We start from the raw sequence: 23,532 nt of genomic DNA on the forward strand, positions 1-23,532 counted from the left end.
ACATTTAGATTTAGATTAAACATACAGATTTAACATTGACATACATTTGAGTGAAAAAAAAATATCACAAATATTGCTTTAAATCAATCAATTAAAAGTAACAAAAAAATAATTCAAGTATGTTTTGTAAACGCGGTTTGTTAGCTAAATGTAAAGCATGCGCAACTTTGCAATCGGCACCCCATACACTAGCATGTTAGCTACAGCTATCTGGACACTTTGTTGTCAGTCTGATTTCATTTGTTTTTGAATGAAATCGGGTTGTGTCATCTACATAAACAGATCTAAGGGTTGATTTGCTACAAAAATTTTTTGTCTGATTCTGTCAGTGAAACAGTTCCACGACGCTGTGCATGACAATGTTGTTCTATTTGTGATACACAGTCGATTCTGCACCGCATTCCTCAGAAGCCGTGAAGAAGAAAGTGGCTACTAGTGTTATAGAAACCGGCCTTGGTCTCAAGATGACATGGTATTGTCTCAAGAGCATTTTTACTTGGTCTTGTCTCGGACTTGAACTGGCCGGAATCGTGACTTTCTGTCAAGACCAGTTTAGACTAGCACTTTTATGCTTTTTTACTTGTTTAATATGATAATAAGGAGAAGCCCTTGGAACTGTTGCTGATTAATTCATGTTGTAATTTGACTTCAAATATTTAGTGTTAGCTTAGAAATCTTTTTTTGTGTCTTATGTGTCAGACTCCTGCAAACACTTGAACATCAGTCCATCTGATTTCTAGTCAGAAATTATTTTCAACTCTTGCGTTCAGCTGACAAATAAACATCTGATTTTCAAATATTTAAAATAATTCTGGACTTAGCAGTGGCTTTTAAATACATTTGTTAAGATTGAAGATTTTTGCATGTTGAACCTTGTCATAGTTTTTAAAATAGATTCTCATGGTCTTGATCTTGACTCCGTCTCGACTCCGAAATGTCCTGGTCTCGGTGCTTTTTAGTCTTAGGTAAGTCTTGGACTGTGTTCAGAATCACATACTAACATACTATGCACTACAAACGCAATGAGTGTTGTCTACTATATTATTAGTATGATGAGCGTTCCCACTGAAGTATACTTCCAAGTTTTGAAAGATGCATTTCCATCCTACAACGACAAAAACCTGAAGCACATTGAGGCCAAATATTTCTATTGATTCTCCACCTTTGAAAGTTCTGAAATAATTTTAAGTGAGAAAATGACCAAGTAGAATATCAACATGTGCTCATTTGATCTATAAAACCCGCACAAACATTTCTGAGATTTTCAGAGACCCTTCAGTAGAATAACTGTGTGGGGCCACTAAGTGATGCGATGGTAGCTTCACTGCCTCCATGCAAAAACCGAGCTGGTAAAGCCATGCTGGAAGAGTAAAGCCATACTGGAAGAGTAAAGCCATACTGGAAGAGTAAAGCCATACTGGAAGAGTAAAGCCATACTGGAAGAGTAAAGGCATACTGGAAGAGTAAAGCCATACTGGAAGAGTAAAGGCATACTGGAAGAGTAAAGGCATACTGGAAGAGTTCCTGTGTTTATCAAATGAGTGGCATTGTCTCTAAGGGAATTGGGATCAGTATGAGGGTGCATTCACACCAACATTTGCTCTGATAGTCCGCCTCCTTTGGCTGTCGTGAGTCTAGAGCATATCAAACATGCCAATTCTAAAGCGATTGTTTCTGCCGGTCTCAGAGCATTTCCAATGTAAACCTTGAGCATTTAGGTGCTTCTGATTTCTGTTTTTCTGCTAGAGAAGTCTCTAAATTAGTGGGTAGCTCATGGATCTGCACTTGAGGCTGTTTGGAGCGGATCAGAAGATGCGCTCTGAATGCAAGCTAAACCAAACCAAGGTGATAAAAGCTGTCCACCACCCATTCGCACAGAGTCTGAGACTGAACCAGTGTGAAAGCACACTGAGGAGTGCCGTGAGACAGAAGAAAAACACTCAAGCCTTCTATGAACATGAAAAGTAAAAGTAATTAAGCAAATCAAAAAGGTGTAATTGGATCATTGATCAGGTTGAAACAACTCTTCCAATCTGATCAGAATTTCAATCGCTTTGGCTCCAATCAAGGGGATTAGCTAACACAGCTCTAACCCAGTCAGAGTTTACTGTAGTATGTAGTGCTCATGTAGCATAACCAAAGCACGTCAAAAGGAGACGGATTGAAACTCCCTTCAAGTCTATTTCACAGCATATCTATTGGTTCTGACTAGGCCGGTTCACATCTCTTTATGTGTAAAAATGAAATGTTTATATGAAAACCTGGTATTCTTAAGTTCCCTTCAGTGCTTTGATGTTTTACCTCGAGTCGTCTTCAGCTGGTAGCAGCCACCCTGATCAAGGAGAAACTGGGGGATTGATTGTCCTCATGATGGTAGTTGGCTCATACCCTAAGGCAGCATAGCAGTCTCATTGGACTTTTGTACCAAACTCTGAAGTGCCTAACCACTATTGATCTGAAAACATCCAATGGAGACACTGAGTGTGACTCAGCAGACAGTCTTTGACCAGCAGAGGTTTTCTGGTGGAGCCAAACATCCCAAACAGCCATTCTTGTCATCTTTCTCACTATGTGCCTGCCCATTGGTCAGTTTCTGTGTGCTGTCATCCTCTGATTGGCTGCTGTCTTCTCCTTCCTCCTCGTGATCGCTCCTCTCGTCACGGGTGAGCTGTAACACAAACGAGTGCACAGCGCGTGAAAATCACGTTGAAAAAAATCTACGTTTTATTCTGTTATGTATTTTTCGGAATTATTGCACAGTTTACTGGGACTGATGAACAACTTTAGGCAGAATAATGTTAAAAAATGTTGATGATCATTTTCTGCATCAATTATAGTTCACAACACAGGTATGTTTTTAGACAGAAATGTTTTTTAGATGTAAAATATAAACCTTTTCTTTGTTGTTTTTGCACTAAATTGAAACATTCTTGTGTGTAATCTTAACACAAATAGTTTTTCCTTTGGAAACCATGTCATGATGATAAATAACGTTCATTTATTTAATTTTTTTTGTTTCAGTCTAACAAAAATCTTCATAAATACATCACAATTTAAAATTGAAATGTATATGCCCAACATAAATCATTACAAATTATGCAATGCTGTATACTTAACAAAAAACACTTTATACTCTTACAAACATTTCTACTGCTTTACATAACTTTCTAAATGTACATACAAATACATTTTTAAAAAAAATAAATAGTGTGTCACTCATTTTTATTTTTTTATCAACATTATTCCACAATTTAACCCCAAGTACAGACAGATACTGTATCTTCGTTTTAGTTCCAATCTGGCCTTCGGTACAATAAATATAAATTGATTCCTTAAGATCGTGATGTTGTGAGAAACTTGACTTCATTCAAGTCCAAATTGATCAATATCCATCTGCAAATCCAAATCTCTTCCCACTATTGAGAATTGGTGGCTGAAATAAACTGTTGTATTACCAACATATTTATGTGTAGAGCTTAAAACTAGAAAATGTAAATGTATCCATTAGGTTTTTGGATACATTTACGTACAGGATAACCTATTGTTATCCTGTACGTTTTTCTTTATTCTTCGTCTGAGGAAATCTTACTTCCAATGTGGGAAAAATCCCCACATTTTGCACAAAGGTCCAGTCCCATGCCAGACTGCCTCAGCTACAAAAACAGGCCAATCGTCCTAAAAAGTCTCTAAAGTTCAAAATAGTAAAAATTCTCAACAAAACAACCATGTGTGCTACAGATTTGCCACTTCAGCTTGTAGCCCCAATACTGAAGAAACTCTTAAACGTATTTTACATTTTCAGACTATTCTACTCAAACCATCCACACAGATTTGGGATCTCAAAAATCAAAAAATTAAAAAAATTGAGCTGAAATCAAAATGTTTGACGGTAAACGATAATGTAAACACATGCTTGCGTTTCCCGCTAAATACATTTTCAATGTTTTTAAATTTTGGAGTCATTGTAGATGACAATTGTAAAATATCAAAATGTTATCTCAAGAATTGATTTTTTTATTTATTTATTTTTTACAGCATTTTAAATTTTGCTCTCATGAGTAAAAATTGACTCAATGAAAAAATGGTAAGTTTAAAATACGTTTTTCACTTTTAGATACAATAAATCATTGTTAAAAACAAATAACGAACATCTCTGTGTTTTTTCGGATTTTTGTCTTAATAACTAAATTTTTGACAGACGTTTGAAATCTGCCTTTAAACGCTAACAGCTGCTTACACACAGGTGACTGGGTTTGATCAGTGAAGCTACAGGTGACATTTCCATGTGCTAATTAGCTGAGTGACCGACAACATCATCTCTTGTGCCAGAAACTGTGAGTTAAAGTGTCAACTGATGTAAAATCTCACCTCTTTTTCATCTCCCCACACTCAGTTTGTTGTTCACATTTGACTAATTGTGCCTAAAATTGCCTGGCCCCCACCATTGCTGCCCAGCAGCTATAATTTATCCTTGTTCTGATATTATTCTGACTAATAGGAGATGACTATTCATAAACTTATTTAATGTACTCCTTGTCTCCATGGTAACATAATCATGGTTGCATATGACTAAAACATCATGGTTTTTTTTCCTGGTTGCTTTTGTTGGGCATGGTTCTTCAGTTTGATGAGATATCTTTCATTTCTAGCTGTTTAAAATTGTGTTTTTGCATCATTAAAACAGTTATAAATAACATTGCAAATGAAGGACTGTGTGCTGTTAAATCTTAACATTTGATGCAGAAATCACTAAATAATAGAAAGCTCATTTGTATTTGCAGTCCCTAAACATTTATTGTGCATGCACGCTGGCAGATTATAAAAAATTTTTTAAATAACTTACAGTGCCAAACATGAATTTCTTCACCATTCGAACAATTAGGAAGGCCCAGAACATGTGCAGGCAAAGAAGAACCATCAGCATCCCGTTAAAGAAGTAGTATCCAAAGAAAGGAGGGTAGTAGAGTACAGGATAAACCCAGGTACAGTGGATCAGCCTGGAACACAAATACAACAGTTCTGTGTGTTTATAACAGGGTTTTAACAGTGAGAACTTCACTCGCTGTGTAAACCTGTACAATATTATTCAAATTAGTCCTACAATTATTTTGCATTACATTAGCATCACGACATTTATCAGGGGTCACCAAACTTTCTGAAACTGTGAGCAACTCAATAGGTACTGTTCTGTATAGTCTGAAGGGCTATCAGTTAGAAAAGCACTTCTTAAATATTAAATGTTCATATAATATAATAATGTTCATATAATAAGGAAAGCTAGCCGTAACTTAAAAAAGTCAGAAATTATCATCTTCATACTTTACTACATTCTAACAAACAACTTTTAATTAATCGTATAACATGTAACACTTGTAAAAGGTAACAGTCATGTCATATTTTACAAAAATTCACCTTGCGTTTAAAAAAATATATTTTATATATCATATTATATATAATATACCACTGACCATACACCAAATTTGCTGCCCTACAAACATTGGTCACAATGTTGTAGTGAAAATAAACATTAAAAGATTTAATACTAAAACGTTATCAGGTGCAGCAGTATTTAACTCTACTAAGTACTAACTACATTTGTCATATTTATTCATATTTGTGAGTTTGAATCCTGGAAAATAAATCAGATTTTAGATGGAGCTCGTTGGTGACCCCTCACATGGTCCATGAGGGCTACCTGGGGCCCGCGGGCACCGTGTTGGTGACCCCTAATCTACATATTTAAAGGGAGAGTCATTAAATACTGATTTAAACTGAATTCTGCTGTGAGCTTTGAACAGGCTACATAAAGGTTCACAACAGTAAGGAATTCATGTAAAACAACATCATAAATCAATAAAACAAACAAATAAATGAAAGACATTGGTTCAGAGGTTCAAAGCTAAATTTTCTCTTTTCCAGATAACTTCTAGGATGAAGCCTGTGTTTTCTATGACAAACTTTAAAGGAAAAAAGTCCATAGCGACTCGTATAACGACATTGATGAGGAATAGTTGGATGCTTATACTGTTCTTCTTTTTGCTGGGGTTCAAAGATCAATGAGGGATTTCTCGGGTGTGTATGTGGGGGGGGTGGATGCCTGTCGGCTTGGGATCTTGGGGGCGTCTGGGGGGCTGCTCGGTTGTGAGGGGTTGGCCTGGCGCTCCTTGGCCCCCGCTCTTTCTGCTAGCCTGGCTGCAACTTTGGGCCCGGGGCAGCGCTTGGGTTTGTAGTAGCATTTTTTTTACACATACATTGGTCTACGATGCACTGGCACGCCTTGGGCTGTGGGATAAAACTCATACTGGGCTTAACCTTAAACACGTTGATCCCAAATACATGCTTTAGGTATTACCCCTCACTCCTTCCCTCTGTTCACAGCCACCATCATTATACCTAAGCTTAACACTTGTCATCAGACTGGCTTGATTACACAACACAATAAGCACAATGTGCACAACTACAACTCTTCCCCACTCTTTCCATTTTCTACCTTGAGTCTCTCCTCCCTGTTCCCTTCCCCCCACCTCGGTGTAACACTGCCTTCATTTATTTATATCCTCCCTAAAATGAAGTGTGATGGTCACAATTATGCAATAAAAATAAATGTAATTATTTATTTGCAATAAAAAAACATGCATTGCTGTCTTAAAAAGATTGCACTTCTTGTACTGTTGATCTTTGACAGCATGTGCAGACAAAGAAAAGAAAAAAGATCAATGAGGCCACTGATCATCTCTGGGATGCATCAACATGCAGAAATGTCACTACAGACCTTTCAAATAATATCAAGAGATACCAGAACAAGATCTGACACGCTTGCCCCATCACATATGTCTCTGAGACAAAAGGAAACTGGACCAGAGGATGAATGTCTTTAAAGTAAATAAATATATATGGGTGAAAACTGACCCGTAACACAATAGTAATACTATCAAAATATAAAACAAATATGTAAGAGATGTGTTAAACTCCCCCCGGTAATACTCAGGTAACACAACAACCTTTTATTGTTTATATGATTCTTTTGAGCAACATTTAACCATTTTTTTTTAAATTGAAATCAACAAACAGGAGCACTGAGAGAGAGCAAACCTTCACCAAGCACCATGTCTCCTCTTTGCCAGATATTGTCAATTATTTGGATCATTGATCCTAATCATGCTATCATGATCACTCATACTTTAAAGAATCCCCATTATTAGCCATATAATAGGTCTAAACGTATGAACAAACTCATTTTTTGGGGAAAAATGCCAATGAAATGTGCAATCTGAAACTCGGTGGGGTAACTGGAGAAGATACCCAACATAACTGAGTTAAATTTCATAAAGATTCGAGATTTGAGATATGAATTTTTTAAGTTTAGCCAACAATAAGAAACAGATCCAGGGTTTTATGGAGGTCTATCTTTGGTTAAAATTTGGTCAAAACCTGTTAAATACTCTTGAATGAATCCTGCTATAAGACAAAGAAATAAAAAACAACGCTGGTGAAAATATTAATTCCATGGCAAAGAATGATATAAGGCCCAGAGGCCAACAAATAAAAACCCAATTAAAATCAAATCAAATAGAAACATGGTCCTGTTTTCCTATAATACGTAACTTAGAGCTTTACTAAACATTAGATAAATTAAAAATGTACATTTCAGACCATAACCACTAACCAAACACACTGTTTAGGTGTGAAATCTAACCTGTGTGAAGATTATACCCATTATACCGTCATGTTGGCACTGATTCATCCTGACATCCTCGTAATGGGAACATTTGATTGTTAAGAAACTACATTTCATGAATTCTAAGAAGTTTATCAAATAACACAAAGCTAGAAAGACTCCATTTGGTCATTATTTTAAATGGTGACATGAGTGTCATAAAAGTTGCCCATCTCTGCTAAATACAGCATCTCTGTCTTCTAAACCAGGGGTTCTCAACTGGTCTCACCCTGGGACCCACATTTTGCCACAGTCATTTTAGAATTCAATCAATCAAATTTAGTTTTTCAAAAACAGCTGTTGAAAACACACATATATAACTTTTTTTAAAACATAAATCTATATATTTTCCCATGACACATGCATTTCACAACATGCCTGTCAAAAGAAAAGTTTCTTTCAATATAAAAAACACAAGTCTAACATGAGAGACATTAAGTATTTATTTATTTATTTTTGACCAGCTGTCCGCAACCCACTTTTGGGTCCCGACCCACCAGTTGAGAATCACTTTTCTAAACAGTATCCCAATGACTCTTTTACTGCACTTATAAATGTACTATTCAAGTTATGTGTTTAATGTTACACAGCATTTCTATATTAAATGTGAAGACTTACCAAAAAGGAAAGATGATCAGTCGTGTTACCATGAACACGATGGCAAACACGACAAAGATGGTTTTGCAGGTTTTTTCCCATTTGGCGTAGTTGAACAATTTGGCCGACTAAAAGAAGAAGGGGTTTTATTGTTAATCAACAACAGCCACGTAATTCCACATAAAACATGAATGTTTACACCATAAACACCAAGACAACTCACAACAACACATATTAATCTACCTTTACTATATGTTTAGCTTGGCCTAGGGCTGGGGAATATATCGAGATTCAAGATATATCAAAATTACAATATCTCCGATATCGATATATACATTTTTTACCACTAAACAAGCCACACAACAGAACTCACTCACACGTGCTGTCCCTTAGAGGAGAAAAAGCCAGAAGTGACACATACGCAGCTGTTTGTTAATAAATGTGTCTGTGTGGCATTTTGTATCAGCAAATTTCAACCAGAATTGTCTTTCTAGTGAGACTTCATTTGAATTAAAATTATCAGGATTTATATCGTATATCGCCATTTTCAGAAAAAATATCGAGATATGAACAGAACTGTAAAGAGTACTGATATTTCCTACTCAAGTAGAAGTACTGTCTGTTATTGAATGAAATTGTACTCAAGTACATGTACAAGTCTGTCATACATAAAATACACAAGTACAAATAAAAAGTAGCTTAATTAAATAGTACTCAAAGTAAAAGTTACTAGTTACTTTCACCCCCAACTTTATTTTTGGTAATAAATCTTGCCACGGTTCCCTTGCGTACAGTAAACATCTTAAGTATGAATTAAAAAAAAAAAGACCAAATCTTGCACAAATGGAACTTAATTTATTTTTCCACAAATTAATCTATATAAAATAAAAGGTTTGTCAAAATGTACAATTATTTTAAAATTAAATAACACCAATAAATTCAATTCAAAAATTAAAAAAAAAAAAAAAAAATCTTCAGGTTCTAAGTATAGCTACATTGATAAATTCTAAAACAGTGCCATGCCAAATATGACACATAGATAACACTATAATAGGTAAAAACCACAACCTGAACCAAAGGAAGTGGAAAATAACCGACGTTCAGTGCTGTTTTGGCGCGGTGCATTACGTTTAATCTGATTGGTTGGCTATAATGTGATGCATTTGATTGTTCATTTTTCATTTTTTTTTGTAGTTTCACAATGTCAGTTGATCATTTTAAAACAAATAATAATAATAATTCACTCAGTAACTGTTGGGTGTAGAAATGTAACTAAGTACTTCCTTTCAAACTTACTTAAGTACAAGTAATATTACTTATTTCGAAAAGAACCTAAAAAAGTACAAGTACCTCAATTACAGTAACATGAGTACTTCTAATCCATTACTTTCACCTCTGGATATGAGTTTTGGTTCATATCGCCCAGCCCTAGCTTTGCCACATGGGGGTGTTCATCAGTAAACTCAAACTATAATGGAACAAGTTAAAAGGAAGTGAGTGAGAATAATAAACGTGTTACCAATGAAACGATGATTGAGACTGACCTCCAGAAGAACATCAGAGGCATCGTGCACCAGCATGACCAGTGTTCCTATGCGGATGTAGTTAACACACCAGGAAAAAGACAGGAGCATCAATGTGGCCAAGTGGTGAATGATTTGCTCTTTAAAGTCCTAATAAAGGAAAGACGTACACACTTTGAATCAGTGCAAACGGAAACACAACAAATAAAGTTGATTTAGCAAAAAAAAAACTAATGGAAGACAAGAAGAGGTGCTTTTATTTTGAAAAGGGGATGTTTGACTTTTAGCTTGAAGCTGGTAACAGGAGATTCATGGGATGGTTGAGTATGAGTAGTATGCTAACTGTCCATACTTCAAAAATATCCCCATATAGTATACATACAGATATTTCTAGCGTACTCAATCTTTTCATACTATCTAATGTGAACGCACTACATACTCACATTTGGCATGAGTAGAACATTAGTATGCGATTTCAAACACAGCGTCAGGCTCCTATTTTGAGTGAGTAGCAGAGCCCACAAGACAAACCTAGAGGCCGAGTTGTGTAAATTATTGAAGGTATGGTCAGAAGGCGGAGAAATCTTGACACCACGCCTGATTTTTAGGAGGAGGGGCAAAGCGCTAGTCAAGGAAATTGAACACAGATTAAAGCTGTACTTCTGGTCACTAAAACAGGAGCTGTAGTGTCAACTTTATGGACTTGCCCATAAAAAAGATGTAAAATTGCTACTTGAAACATTCTCATTTACACAGAAATATCAAAATTGAATGTGTGGCAGAAGGACATGATATCACATGGGAATACCGAGAACAAACAAGAACAAAAAAGAAATCACAGAAAGAATGAAGTAAGAACACTTCTATGCATCCGTCTATGGCAGTGTTTCTCAAATGGGGGTACGTGATGATGGCAGTACAAGGGGGACTTGAGAGAGAGAAAGAGTGGAATTTTTTTTTGTGAAAAATGATAATTATAATGATGATGAAAATTATTTTTAGAACATGAACTGAAAATACAAGAGTCAGCCTTGGTCCTACACCAGGCGGGAGATGACCAGAAATTATAAAATCGACAGAAATAAAGCAGTGGCTATCCGTACGGTTGCCGTATCAATATACCGACAATGTATTCGCACACAGCACCCCTATTTGACCAGTTTAGGTCACGTGATAGGTCAGTCATTGGCCAGTTTAGGTCACGTGACTAAGACTAAACATTACCCTAAACCTAACCCTAAAAACTGTTGTGATATAGGGTTACAACCTAACCCTAAACCTAAGACGCTATATACTTGTACTTCGGTAACCGTATCAATAGCACCAGGTTTTGAGAGAAGCCAAAATTTTGAGAACCACGTCTACTGGATTCCACATCCCACAATGCAATGCATGAAACTTTTCCAACAATGTCAATAAGAGAGTGTTTACAGTGGAAATCAAAACAATTTTATCTTTTACATTTTGTTTTGAGCAAATTATCTTTGATTTATTGATCTATGAAGCCTACTTTAGCAGCTTTAGGGATAAGTAGTGCCCACTCTTTCTTTGCATTAAATTGTGTCAAACACTTGGTCACAGTATATGTCATATTCAGACATTCACAAAAATGGTGTTCTGCTAAAAGTTGCTAAAGAAACATTTCTCACCTTTCGTTTGACATCAAAGGCAACGCTGAAGAGGAGACACCCATAGAAGCTCATCTCCAGGACATAATACCAGTACTGAGAGTCCAGCATGGACTGCAGACACACACACAGATATCATCTGATCAGATGGACACTCACTAACTTTCAATTAACTTCATATTTTCTGATGGAACTCTCTTTCATATCTTCTTCCACTTGGCCAGGTCAATGTTGCAAATGAAAATTGGTTCTCAATGATTACGTGGTTAAATAAAGGTAAAATAATGATACTAAAAAAAAAACTACAAAAACTCAGTTCTGATAGAAAACAATCTGTATCAAAAGGTCAGGTTAGGAAAGCCAAACAATATTCCTCTCCACCACTAGGTAGCACTGAAACACCATGAACAAAGTACATCAGTTACACAAAGCTTGAGGCAGAGCAGCACATACAGTTCTGGTTTTTCAAAATCGGTAGAAAAACCGATACCGATGTCGAAAATTGACCGGTAATGTTGCTGATCTCTACCACAGCTCACTCTTATTGCTGCAAACGTATGTCTTTTTTTTACGGTTTGGTTTTTGTTTTCGTGATAAGGAATGTATTGTACGAAACCCCTTAAGCAGAGGTTCCCAATCTTTTTTCGGGTCGTGACCCCATTTTGATATCCCAATTGTATGGCAACCCCAGATAAAAAAAGTTCTCTAGAACTACTTTTTGATTGTGTTTATTAAGGTGTGTTACAAATACAGAGTATAGCTACTATTCAGTGTTTAGCAGAGGAATATTAAACAGTCCAATCAAGATTCACCAAACGTGAGAACCATTGCATAGGTTTTCAGAGCAAAAGACAAATCTAAATATTTGGGTGGAAATCAGTTCGATCAGCCAATGGACAAAACCAGTCCAAACTGTATGAATCAGACAAACTCTACTTCTAGTTGTCTCAAGGAAAATGTGAGAAGATTTACAGAGGAAGTAACTAACCTGCTTTGGAAAGCCAGTCCACACTTCTTTTGTATCAAAAAGCCAAACTTTCTGAAAAATCCAAAGAAAGAATTTTAGAACCACAGGGTTTATGGAATGTAGAGCATAATCTAAAACAACCACAGTTATTGGATACATTTAAATTACCATTGCTGGTCAAAATTCAAACTACTACTAATAATTGTTCTTATAGATTAACGTAACGAGGCAAAGTAATAGATACTCACATCATACAATGCAAATATCCCACCAATAAATGCACAAATGTAGAACACCAATCTCCAGCTGTGGGAAGTAAAGAGGAGGAATGTACCAAACTGAATCTACTGTGATAATCAATGATATCAACAGAAGAAGAAGAGTGACCTGGCTTCTCTGAACTTCTTCAGGACTCCAGGTCGGTCCTGTGTTCTGCGTCGTCTGAACCAACGCTCTACTTGTCTCACAGACAAACTGCTTTTCTTGGACAGCCCATTGATGTCATTCTGGAAATCAAAACCAAATCAATAAATTCAGGGGTTAGAGTAAACAGTTGGATAAGAAACATTCCCAAGCAGGAAGAAGAACACGCAAAGTTCTGTGTATGATTAGGAAAGAAAAACCAACAACCAGCAGTTCTCTTTGTAATGGAAAACCTTTTAATCAAAGTAAGGCTTTTTGGAAAAACAATTAGTGTTTGCCATTCATGGTCGAGTGAGATGAAACCAAACCGATGTATTAAAACAACATTTATTTTGAGAAGGATTAGGGAGGTACACGAATATGGCATAAAATGGCAAAAGAATACCTGCACTAAAAATGCACAAAGTAGAAATCAATAGAAGATGAATCGATAGAAGAAAAAGAATAAATAGTAGAAGAAAAAAAATAAATAGTAGAAGAAAAGTATTAGTATTAGTAATAGAAGAAGAATCAAAAGTAGTAGAAGAAGAAGAAGAATCAAAAGTAGAAGAAGAAGAAGAATCAAAAGTAGAAGAAGAAGAAGAAGAATCAAAAGTAGAAGAAGAAGAAGAATCAGAATCAAAAGTAGTAGAAGAAGAAGAATCAGAATCAAAAGTAGAAGAAGAAGAAGAAGAATCAAAAGTAGAAGAAGAAGAAGAAGAATCAGAATCAAAAGTAGTAGAAGAAGAAGAATCAGAATCAAAAGTAGAAGAAGAAGAAGAAGAATCAAAAGTAGAAGAAGAAGAAGAAGAATCAGAATCAAAAGTAGAAGAAGAAGAAGAAGAATCAAAAGTAGTAGAAGAAGAAGAAGAATCAAAAGTAGAAGAAGAAGAAGAAGAAGAAGAAGAAGAATCAAAAGTAGAAGTAGAAAAAGAAGAAGAAGAAGAATCAAAAGAAGAATCAAAAGAAGAATCAAAAGAAGAATCAAAAGAAGTAGTAGTAGAAGAAGAAGAAGAAGAAGAAGAAGAAGAACTATATCCTGGTTAATTCTTGCTCCTATAAAAAAGTGGACAGATTAGTTTGGTTTAGTTTAGTTTTACTGTTGGTGAGGTGCTGATGTTTGACGTGTTGCCATGGTTACAGAGTTTACCTGAGCAGGATTTCTACTCTTTGTTGTGTAGTAGTGTTGCAGTACAGGGTTGTCCTCTGCTCTCATAGGAACAATCTGTTTGATTCCAGCAGAAGCAGCGAGGGGCGTGGCTATCCATCTGGTATACAAACACACACATGCAAGGAGAAACAATGAAAAACTTAACAGTTTTTATCTGAGAGGAAGCATTCCTACCCTCCACCCAAAGAGCAGGGGGCAGCACTAGAACTTTAACACAATATAGAACATGGCTCTTACTTTTCAAAGGCATATCTGATTAGTAAAAAACAGAAAGCGAATGGGACGGTGATGTAAAGATGGGAAGGTTTGGCATAGACTCGGCCCTCCTTGTCCTCCAGATCAGCCCATGATAAGCCGCCTGGCAGCCACAGTCTGTCTGACCAGAACCACTGGCACAGAGCGTCCAGCATCTCTCCTCCAGTGAGCTCACTGGGTTCTCCTAACACCAGAGGAACACACACACAAAAATACACAATTAAACCCCAGGGCCAGAGTGGGGCTCATTTTCAGCCCTGGAGCTCAGACCCGCCCACTTTAGATCAAGTGTTGAGTCTACAATAGCATGCTGTTCTGTAAAGTCTTGTATTTCAGTGTATTGTTCTAAAATATTTCACGTCAGTGCAGGTGAGGGTTGCTTCAAAATGTAGAATTATTTCAAGATGAGCGCACATCTCCAACATTAGTCTTTACAACACGTCCTGTTCAAAAATAGCAGAATCTATACTTATCAATGAAAGCAGTGGTTACAAACCTTTTCTGCTGTACCCCCCCTAGAAAAATTTAAAATTCTTCAGCTAAAATTAATCCCCTGCTTCATTTATTAAAAACAAGATGGCAAATCATATTAAATGCATAGATAAATGCATTAATTATTCAATATCAATTATTCAGACATTGAGTTTTAATTCAGATTCTTATTTTTTTAAGCATAATTAAGTAGGGATTCAAGGCTGATGGGCTGTGGGGGTGCAAATGGGAGGGGGTGTGGCCACACCTCATGCATCTGTAGTTCATATGTCTATACCAGGGGTGTCTAAACGCGGTCCACCAGGAATTCAATGTGTCCCTGCTCCAACACTTATGATATCCTGAATCAGCTTTGCTCAGGAGTGTCCCAGCTGTGTTGGAGCAGGGACATTATAAAAACCTGTTGGACCACCGACCCTCCAGGACCAAGTTTGGACACCCCTGAAACTGACAGAGTGCACAGATGTAATGCGTCTGCATAAAAAGGAAAGAGCTGCCAGTGGAGGAGCAGTGACTTCGGTAGCACGATCAACTGAGTGTTGTAATTGAGGATTGTGCGTAAACACTGGCCCTCGCAGCCCAAAAATCAGACCGGCCCACCGGGAATCGTCCCAGTCCTCCCGATTAGCCTCTCCGGGTCTGAACTTTTCAACATGTGCACTTACTGTGACTACATAATTAAAATGTCTTAAAGAGTAACTAAACCCCAAAACCACTCGTTTCTATACTGAAAACAAATGTATTTGGGTATCTTGACATTTTAGGTCATGTAAATTTGGAGGACTTTGCTGTATAATGTAATAGTGACTGCCCTCTATGGGTTGAAACCCAGCTATTACAATCACATTTTGTAATTGGCTGAGAATGGTGGATTCTGGTGGTTTTGTTGGCTTCTTATATCACTAACAGGTACTGTTGGCTCCGCCCCTTCTATAAAAACTAGCACCTGTGGACTCTGTGGGAGTAGGTTGGATTGAGATATTTATGAACAGAGATGTACAGTGACTATAGAGGGTTTTCACGACGCGTCATCAACCCAGAAGTCGTCATATTGGAGGTACTCAGCAGGTAAACAAAGCGCACATACACACAAGCAAATCCTGAAGAGGAAATGGTGAATTATTGCTGTGTTTTTGGCTGTACCAATCGGTCAGACCGTGAAAAACATTTGGAGTTTTATAGAATTCGGGCGAACAATGTCAAAAGTGATCAGAGGAAAGGAGGAGCTTGTGGCTAGCGAAGCTATACCAGGATATACAAGGACAAAAATCAGAAAAACATCTGAATTTGTTCGGCCCATTTATTGTCAGGTAAGTGAAGTGTTGATAGCAGTGTGATAATAATAATATAATACATATCAAGCTACTGCATGTGGCATTATTGACTTAATGTAATCACATTTAATAGCCTGCTACAGTAGTAACATAGTTGTTAAAATGTAGAGCTAAAATCTACTGTATTTCTCATTGTATTCCAAGTATAAGGTCTGACCTTTTACAGTTATTGCATTACGTACTTTGGCCTTCACGACACATCTGTCATTGATGACTTGATACTGCATCTCCTTCATGGTCTCACCCATCTACACACCATCTGGTTATAGGCCTCCCAACTTTGGTAAGATTTAAGGTCTTCCGCTGTGTATGGGCTTGGCGGGAAATGCAGGTAGTTGATGGTATCAGGATACATATTAGACGGAAGACTCTCCTGGTCGTTATTGATCCAAGACTAGGGAGCCGACTCGTATGAATCTGCACCACCAATAAACCGTAACTTTTCCAAATATCGTTCCCTTTCCTGTGGACCAAGTCTTTCACTGTGTGCCTTTGCATCTATAATGCATTTTGAGGAGCTATTCTGTGGTATAACCATCGCAGTGTTTACCTCCGAGTGCCTCCAACATGGCCGCGCATCCGAGTTACTGCTCAGAACGTGAAATAGGTGAAACCCCTCTATTGAGTAGCGAGTTAGCACATGTCAAACTCAAGGCCCGAGGGTCAAACAATGAATAATTATGTAAACTGTTAACTAATTCAGTTAGTCCAAAATAATACACAAATTCAATGAAACTCCACAAATATATTTTTCCAAAATTCGGCAATTTTCTTCAAATTATTTCACAAAATTTTCCAAATTACCTGAAAATTGGCCACAAAATCAAACAATTTGAAAGTGAAGATCGTGCAGGGATGGAAATCTGTCACTTATTTCTTTAATATCATCAGTGCCGTACATATTTTAAAATTTATTTACACATAGAAGTTTAAACTAGGGCACAATAATGATTAAATGACTAATTTACCTGCCTAACATCTGTGGCTCACTTTAGATGAACTGCCCCATATTTGTCTCCTGAACTAAAATTAGTTTGACAGTGTTAATTGTTTTATTAAATACATTTCATTGGACAAATTGCTTGAATACTTTTTTTTTTTTTACAAACTTTCCTGGGTCTTTCTCAACATTAAAAAAGCTTCTAGTGAGCAATAAATAATGATTCTGCTCATCTTTTCCTATCAGCAGTGGATCATCTTTCAGAGCGTGACCTTGCTTCACAGGCAGATGTTACAGTTACTGTAGTGTACATAAAGCTCTGTTTCCTAAACAAATATTGACCTATTGATCCCGCCCTTTTCTCAGATCCCTCCCACGTCTTTCCAACAGTGAACTCACACACACAGAAACAAAGGCATAGAGAGCGTGAGCGAGGCACAGCACAACAGAGAAAGAGCTGACAATGGAATCTTTGACTGCACCTTAGCAACAAACAATCAACTGAGAGCTGACCATGATGAAGTCAATATGTTGGTGTGTGTGTGTGTGTGTGTGTACAAAATCACAAAGTGACCAGAGCTCTATCACTGTTTTATTAAACAGTGTTGACTTTGCCACTCCCTCTACCAACAGCTCTAGCAGGGCCTGTAGTATTCCACAGTGACAAAGTTTTGACTTTGATGTTTATAGTAAACTAAAGACCCATTGACGGGCTCAGGTAGAACTGAACAGCAGGTCTGATCGTAGACTCCGTAGATATATTAGATATACAGTGGTCCATGGTCCTCTTTTCCAATGAAAGTAAAGTGTGCCTTTCATTCAGGATTCAAGGTCCAAGGGTTTGGAGGAAGACGGGTGAGGAACAGAACCCAAGCTACTTGAGGTCTAGTGTCAAATATACACAGTCAGTCATGATTTGGGGTGCAATGTTCTGTTCGGTTCTGTTTAAATTGTGGGCCCTGAATCTATAATCTATGAAAGTTTAACTTTTTGAATGGAATTATGGAAATTAAACAACTTTTCCATGATATTCTAATTTTTTGGAAATAATCTGTATGTGTTCATACTGGAAAATCTATAAAGAAAGTCTTGACATTTTTCTTTTACAAAGAATTACAACATAAAATACAGTAAAAGACAAAAAAACAGAAAATACACACAATACACACACACACACACACACACTCTATGAAATGACAACAGTAATACACAAAATTACTCCAAGTAACACAAAACGACCACAAAAATACACAGAATGACTCAAAAACAAATACAAATTTACAGAAAATGAAAACAAAAGTACAAAAAGACAGGAAAAAAAAAAACATAAAAATGACTCTGCAAACCCAAAGTATTAATAAACAAGCAAAATGACAGCAGAAATACACAAAAGTTTCTCAAAGAAACCCCCACATAAGGCAAAGGGGGGCTGACTGGGTGGAGATGGAGAAAGCCTTGTCATACTACCTCGATACAAGCATTGATTTACTCTTCCTTAAGGACAACTAATCCCAAAATCAAACGTCTCGTGGTCTCATACAATAAAAAATTGACATGAAATTTGATTTCTCAGTTCTAAATCCATGTTGCTAAAATAATGCTGGATTTTTCTATACCTTGATCCTAAATCGCTCAGCATTCACTCTTTTATCAAATACAGTACATGGTTATGGTTAAAAAAATGTTTTAATTGTGGCCACAAATTTGCTTTAATGTTTCGACTGTCAACTGCCAGTCTTCCTCAGAGGTGATATGCCTTGATGTATCTACGAGTTCTCTCATAAGGAAAGCATCAAATCAAAGGAAAGCATCAAAGCATTTTCTGATGGCTTTCATGTGTCCAACATGACAACATGACAGTTGAAACATGTCAGGAGATAAACATTTCCTGAAAAGCCTTGTCTGAATAAACAAAACTTTAACATATATTTAAAAAAAGAAGACAAAATGAAAGTATTTGAATCATTTCTAAGTTGTTTCATAATTTTAACATATGATTATTGATTACCCCATTATTAATGCACACACACCACAGCTGGGTGTAGCACAGCATTACACTGTCATCTTTTATGGATCTAATCAAACACTGCAATATGCAGCAAACACATTTTTAACTCAGTGACTCCTGAGGTCCTCAGCTCACTTTCACTACTACCTACTGCTGGAACTGTGAATTTCTCTTGGAGATGAATAAAGTATCTATCTATCTATCTATCTATCTACTGAACCTGATGAGGACTGTGGCCGAGTTGCTACAGTAAAATGATCTCTAATCACGCTGTGTGTAATGATACATCGATCTGATCGACACATCGACTGGTTAAGCAATGACCAAATCAAATCCAAATAAACTTAAATCATCAGTCAACATTGTCATCGTCAGTATATGCCTTTGTGTTAAAAGGTCATATTTGGCTCCTGGACTAAAATGAGTTAGACACCCCTGCATTAGGTGAACTGTAACTAATTGTGTTAAATAGGTTAATAACATTGTCTTATATCGATGGAAAACCTCTGAATTGAATGAGAATGAAATTGTGGAAGACTTCGTGATGTTGTCCAAATCATATAAAGTATCATGAAACTGGTGATTTACACCCTTACTTATTCCATTGTTGGCGTTTGTTTGTAGAAACGCCCTTACATGAAGATTATTCTAATAAAATATAAGGTTATTTTGGACATAATACTGAATGAAACTAATCATGACCAAGATGACCTTTGACTTAGTTTGGTACAATCACCATGAAACATGTGCGATCACTTACACAAAGTCTATTTAACACTGTAATACCTGAGGTGGACCTGGTCACACCCAAACCTTTTAGTTTCCTGAACTCCAGGAAGTCACCACCTGTTAAACTTGAGACTAGGACCTCAGGGCTCGACTTTCTCACAACGCTGGATTGTTTTTAACTTTAGTGAAGCAGCTATATCAGGAACTAAACACTAGTACCTCATTCAGACCTGTATGTACAGTAAATCACACTGCTCCTGTTTATTTGTTAGGAATTAATATTTAAGCAAGTTCCCACAAATGGTTACCTCTGCTCTGATCTCTAGTTCTTTATCCACTAAGCCTGCACAAAGATATGGGAATTAAAAGGTAGTGTTGTAGTACTGGTACTTGTAGAGGACCAGTCTTGGTTTCAAGACCCAACTTTGAAGGTCTTGGTCTTGTCTTGGATGGGCCAGACATGGAATTTTCCATCAAGACCAGCCGAGACCAGCAATGGTTTGATTTTCTACAACTTCATCAATGTGATAATAAGGAGAAACACTGGTAACTATTCCTGATTAATTCAACATTTAGCATTAGCGACAGCTCTCTGATTGAAAATCATTCCCAGTGTCTTATGTGTCCACACCTGCAAACACTGGGATATCTTATTTCTCCTCAGAAATGTTCTTACCTTACGCCTCATTCACCTGACAAATAAACATCTGATATTCATATATTTAAAATTAATTCTGAACTTATCAATGGCTTTTAAATACATAGAAGGATTTTTTTAGTTGAACAAATTTCTCCATTTTGAGATTTTTGCATGTCGTGCTTGGAAAGCGTTTTAGACTCCTTGTTTTTGTCTGTCAAATGGATTTAAAAGAAAGGAAAGAGAAAATAATCTTTAATGGTTCATACTTTTCATGGTCTCAGTCTCGGCTTGGTCTCGAATCCCAAAAATCTTGCTCTCGTCTTGGTCTCGGTACGTTCCGGTCTTGGGCAAGTCTTGGTCTCGGATAATGTGGGCCTGAGTACAACACTAGTGGAGGCCATCGGTGGGCAAATCACTGTTTCACAGTCTACAGTTGTGTTGTCTTTTTCAAACTTACAAATATTAGAGTGCTAAACACTGATTATTATGTTGTGTTTTAAAATATGGGTAACATTCCAAACTGATCCATATTCTGTGATTAACTGTGTTGCTTTAAATTAGAGAAAAGCATTGGGTAAGTTTCCATTTGAAAAAGAACAGGATTTCAGGAAATCTCAAGCATTAAGACATCTCACCAGAAGTATCGTTTCCCCAATGAAACATTTCACATAACCGCCCATTCAATCTTTTTTCTATACTTGCTTGTCCTGATCTGATCTGCTTTGGAGCTAAACCCAGTTTTTAAATGTAAAAAATAACTAATTTGGTGACAACTTCTATAAAGAAACAAGTCCAAAATTGGGACAAGAATGGTCATGAATTAGGGCGAAGGAATCAAATCTTCGTCTAACCGTAACAATAGCTTAAAGGCCTGTTTTTCATAACCTCGGGTGTTACAAATGCACTGCTTCTCCTTGTCTGCTAGCTGTTTGCATAGCATTAGGAGTGACATTCAAAGTGATTTGCCTGCAGTCAAAGTACCTGTCATTCCACTTTCATAAAGCTGCTGGCTGTACAATGGATACCAATATTAAGAGCTTTGAACCTGAGCTTAGACAAAGATATATGTTCCCAAACTTTTAGTCAAGTAAAAAATTTTTTAAAGCACATTAAAAACAACTGTTGACCAAAGTTCTGTTCAATAAAAATAACAAACAAGAAAGAAAACAGTAATATGATACATTGCAGTAAATAATACACAGATAAAATATGAACCAGTAAAACATGCAATGGCAGTGGTATCTTAGTGAGAGTTTTGGGTTAGAGAAAAAAGATGTGTTTGTGGAGTCGGTGGATGGTGATAATCTAATGGCAAGGAATGAACTAATCAAAAACTTAGAACCAACAACTGAGAAGACTTGGTCACCTTTGGATTCCAACTGGGTTTGAGGTATGACCAGAAGAGATTGGTTAGTAGACCTTAGAGAAAGAATGGTAGAATAGCAGGTGAGGAGATCTAAAAAGTAACCTGGAGCTACCCCATAGTGTGCCTTATAAAATCAATTCTATAGTTCAATGGCAAGAAAGGCAAGAACAAGATTATGTGCTCTCTTCTCCTGGTGCCAGGTTTAAAACACAAACACCATTGCAAGCAGACCTCTTCTGGTTTCAAGCATCCAGAGGGCTTCCACTTCAATCATCCTAATCTGTCACATCCTGACAGAAAAGTCCTGTCCTTGGATCTGAAGCTACAGGTACTTAAGTCAATCTAAGGTCATCACATTAGCTCCCATTAAAGCCAAAATGAAAGAGGAAACACTGGGATCTGTCAGTCACATTTAAAGTCAAAGCTAACACAGTCACACTCCAAGGTCACAAGAACACAAAGACTTACCTTTGCAGCGTCAACGCAACAAGAACAAGTGGGGGCAGTTGTTACCACTGCAGCTGACAGCTTGTGTTTGCTGTGGGAAATGAAGGTAGAAGGTGAAATCCTCTATGCCCCTGATCTCCCTCCCACCTCCAGGACAAGCAGCCACCAACTCTCTTTGTTTGACATTCTTAAGGGTTACACCCATCGCAGTCACAATTACCTGGGAAGCTTTTTTTTTGTCTTAGTGCTGTCCAGGAAGTACAGGCAGGTAGGCCAGAGGATTGCCACAACATACAATCCTTCCCTGTCCCTGCCCTCCAGGGCTCTAATAACCATGTTTGCATAATGTTCCTGATAAAGAACAAAAGCCAGTTCTCCCACTAAACAAATGCTGAGAAACAAAGGACAGAGAGAGAGAGAGAGAGAGAGAGAGAGAGAGAGAGACTGCTGACTTTCCCCATGAACAGTCATTACTGCTAAATCATCAACTGAACTGTGTATATTTTTTTATCTCACATCCCAATGAATCTGTTAGTTTGAACTCGTGTGTTGTAGTTTCTCTCTGTTGCCTGCCATCCTGTTCCTATTCTGTTTGTTTTCAGAGCTGTGCGACGATACGCTAAGTTAACAACGATATTTCTGGAAAGGAAAAAAAAGGCAAGAAACTGCAACTGGAAAAACAACTTTGCATTTATCTGCTTTGGTTAGGATCTTTTCAACTCAATAGAACATAATAAAACCAAACCATACCAATCTGGTGTGCAGCAGATCTACTGGCCCCCTGCGATACCACTCATACCCTCCATGTTACATTTTGCAACTTTTTAATTCTGCTATCTTGTCGCAGAAAGTATCGTCCCACCTTTACTTTTCTATTCTTGTCTGCTCTACTCTGTTCAAAATTGATTGGAAAGTTGTTTTTAATGAGACTTTGCATATTGCTAAAATACTTCATTTAATATTTCTTTGCTCTCAAGAAACTAATTCTATAAGATATTTTTAAATTCCATGTAGATGTAGAGTAGAGCACAAAAATCAAACAGGACTAAGGTGAATTGAGTTCAAATCTGCAATGAAGGCATTGCAGCTTTTTTTGATTATGTCATCAGGTAGTGGCCTTTTGATTTATCTTGATCAGCAACTACACACCTCCCTGATTTATCAATGATTAGGGCAACTGTGGACTACTTCGGTGGTAGTTGCAATTAACGCCATTTACTCTTTCTCTTTGACTGACCATTTTTACATTATAATTGTTTATCTTCATCGTTGGCAGTAAAGCCTGACGTCACGTATCCTGATCTTTATCCTAAAAC

General features: G+C 37.0%; 1 protein-coding gene across 2 annotated transcripts; it reads right to left on the reverse strand.

Moving 5' to 3' along the window:
* Positions 1-894: 894 nt before the first annotated feature.
* Positions 895-22,543, reverse strand: cers3a (ceramide synthase 3a). Of its 2 annotated transcripts, XM_028441504.1 has the most exons (12): positions 22,437-22,543; positions 22,238-22,307; positions 14,243-14,444; positions 13,985-14,102; positions 12,820-12,938; positions 12,681-12,738; positions 12,454-12,504; positions 11,487-11,579; positions 9,859-9,987; positions 8,336-8,442; positions 4,844-4,997; positions 895-2,668 (listed from the first exon to the last, which is right to left on the reverse strand). In XM_028441504.1, the coding sequence occupies exons 3-12, from the start codon at positions 14,413-14,415 to the stop codon at positions 2,489-2,491; spliced, it is 1,182 nt and encodes a 393-aa protein (XP_028297305.1). In that variant the 5' UTR covers positions 14,416-14,444; positions 22,238-22,307; positions 22,437-22,543; the 3' UTR covers positions 895-2,488. The 2 variants fall into 2 exon arrangements, with proteins under 2 accessions (XP_028297305.1, XP_028297296.1); XM_028441495.1 differs by lacking the exon at positions 22,437-22,543 and having other exon boundaries at positions 22,238-22,397.
* Positions 22,544-23,532: the final 989 nt, after the last annotated feature.

The sequence above is a fragment of the Gouania willdenowi genome, chromosome 3 (genome assembly GCF_900634775.1).
Source record: "Gouania willdenowi chromosome 3, fGouWil2.1, whole genome shotgun sequence".
Lineage (NCBI taxonomy): Eukaryota > Metazoa > Chordata > Actinopteri > Blenniiformes > Gobiesocidae > Gouania > Gouania willdenowi.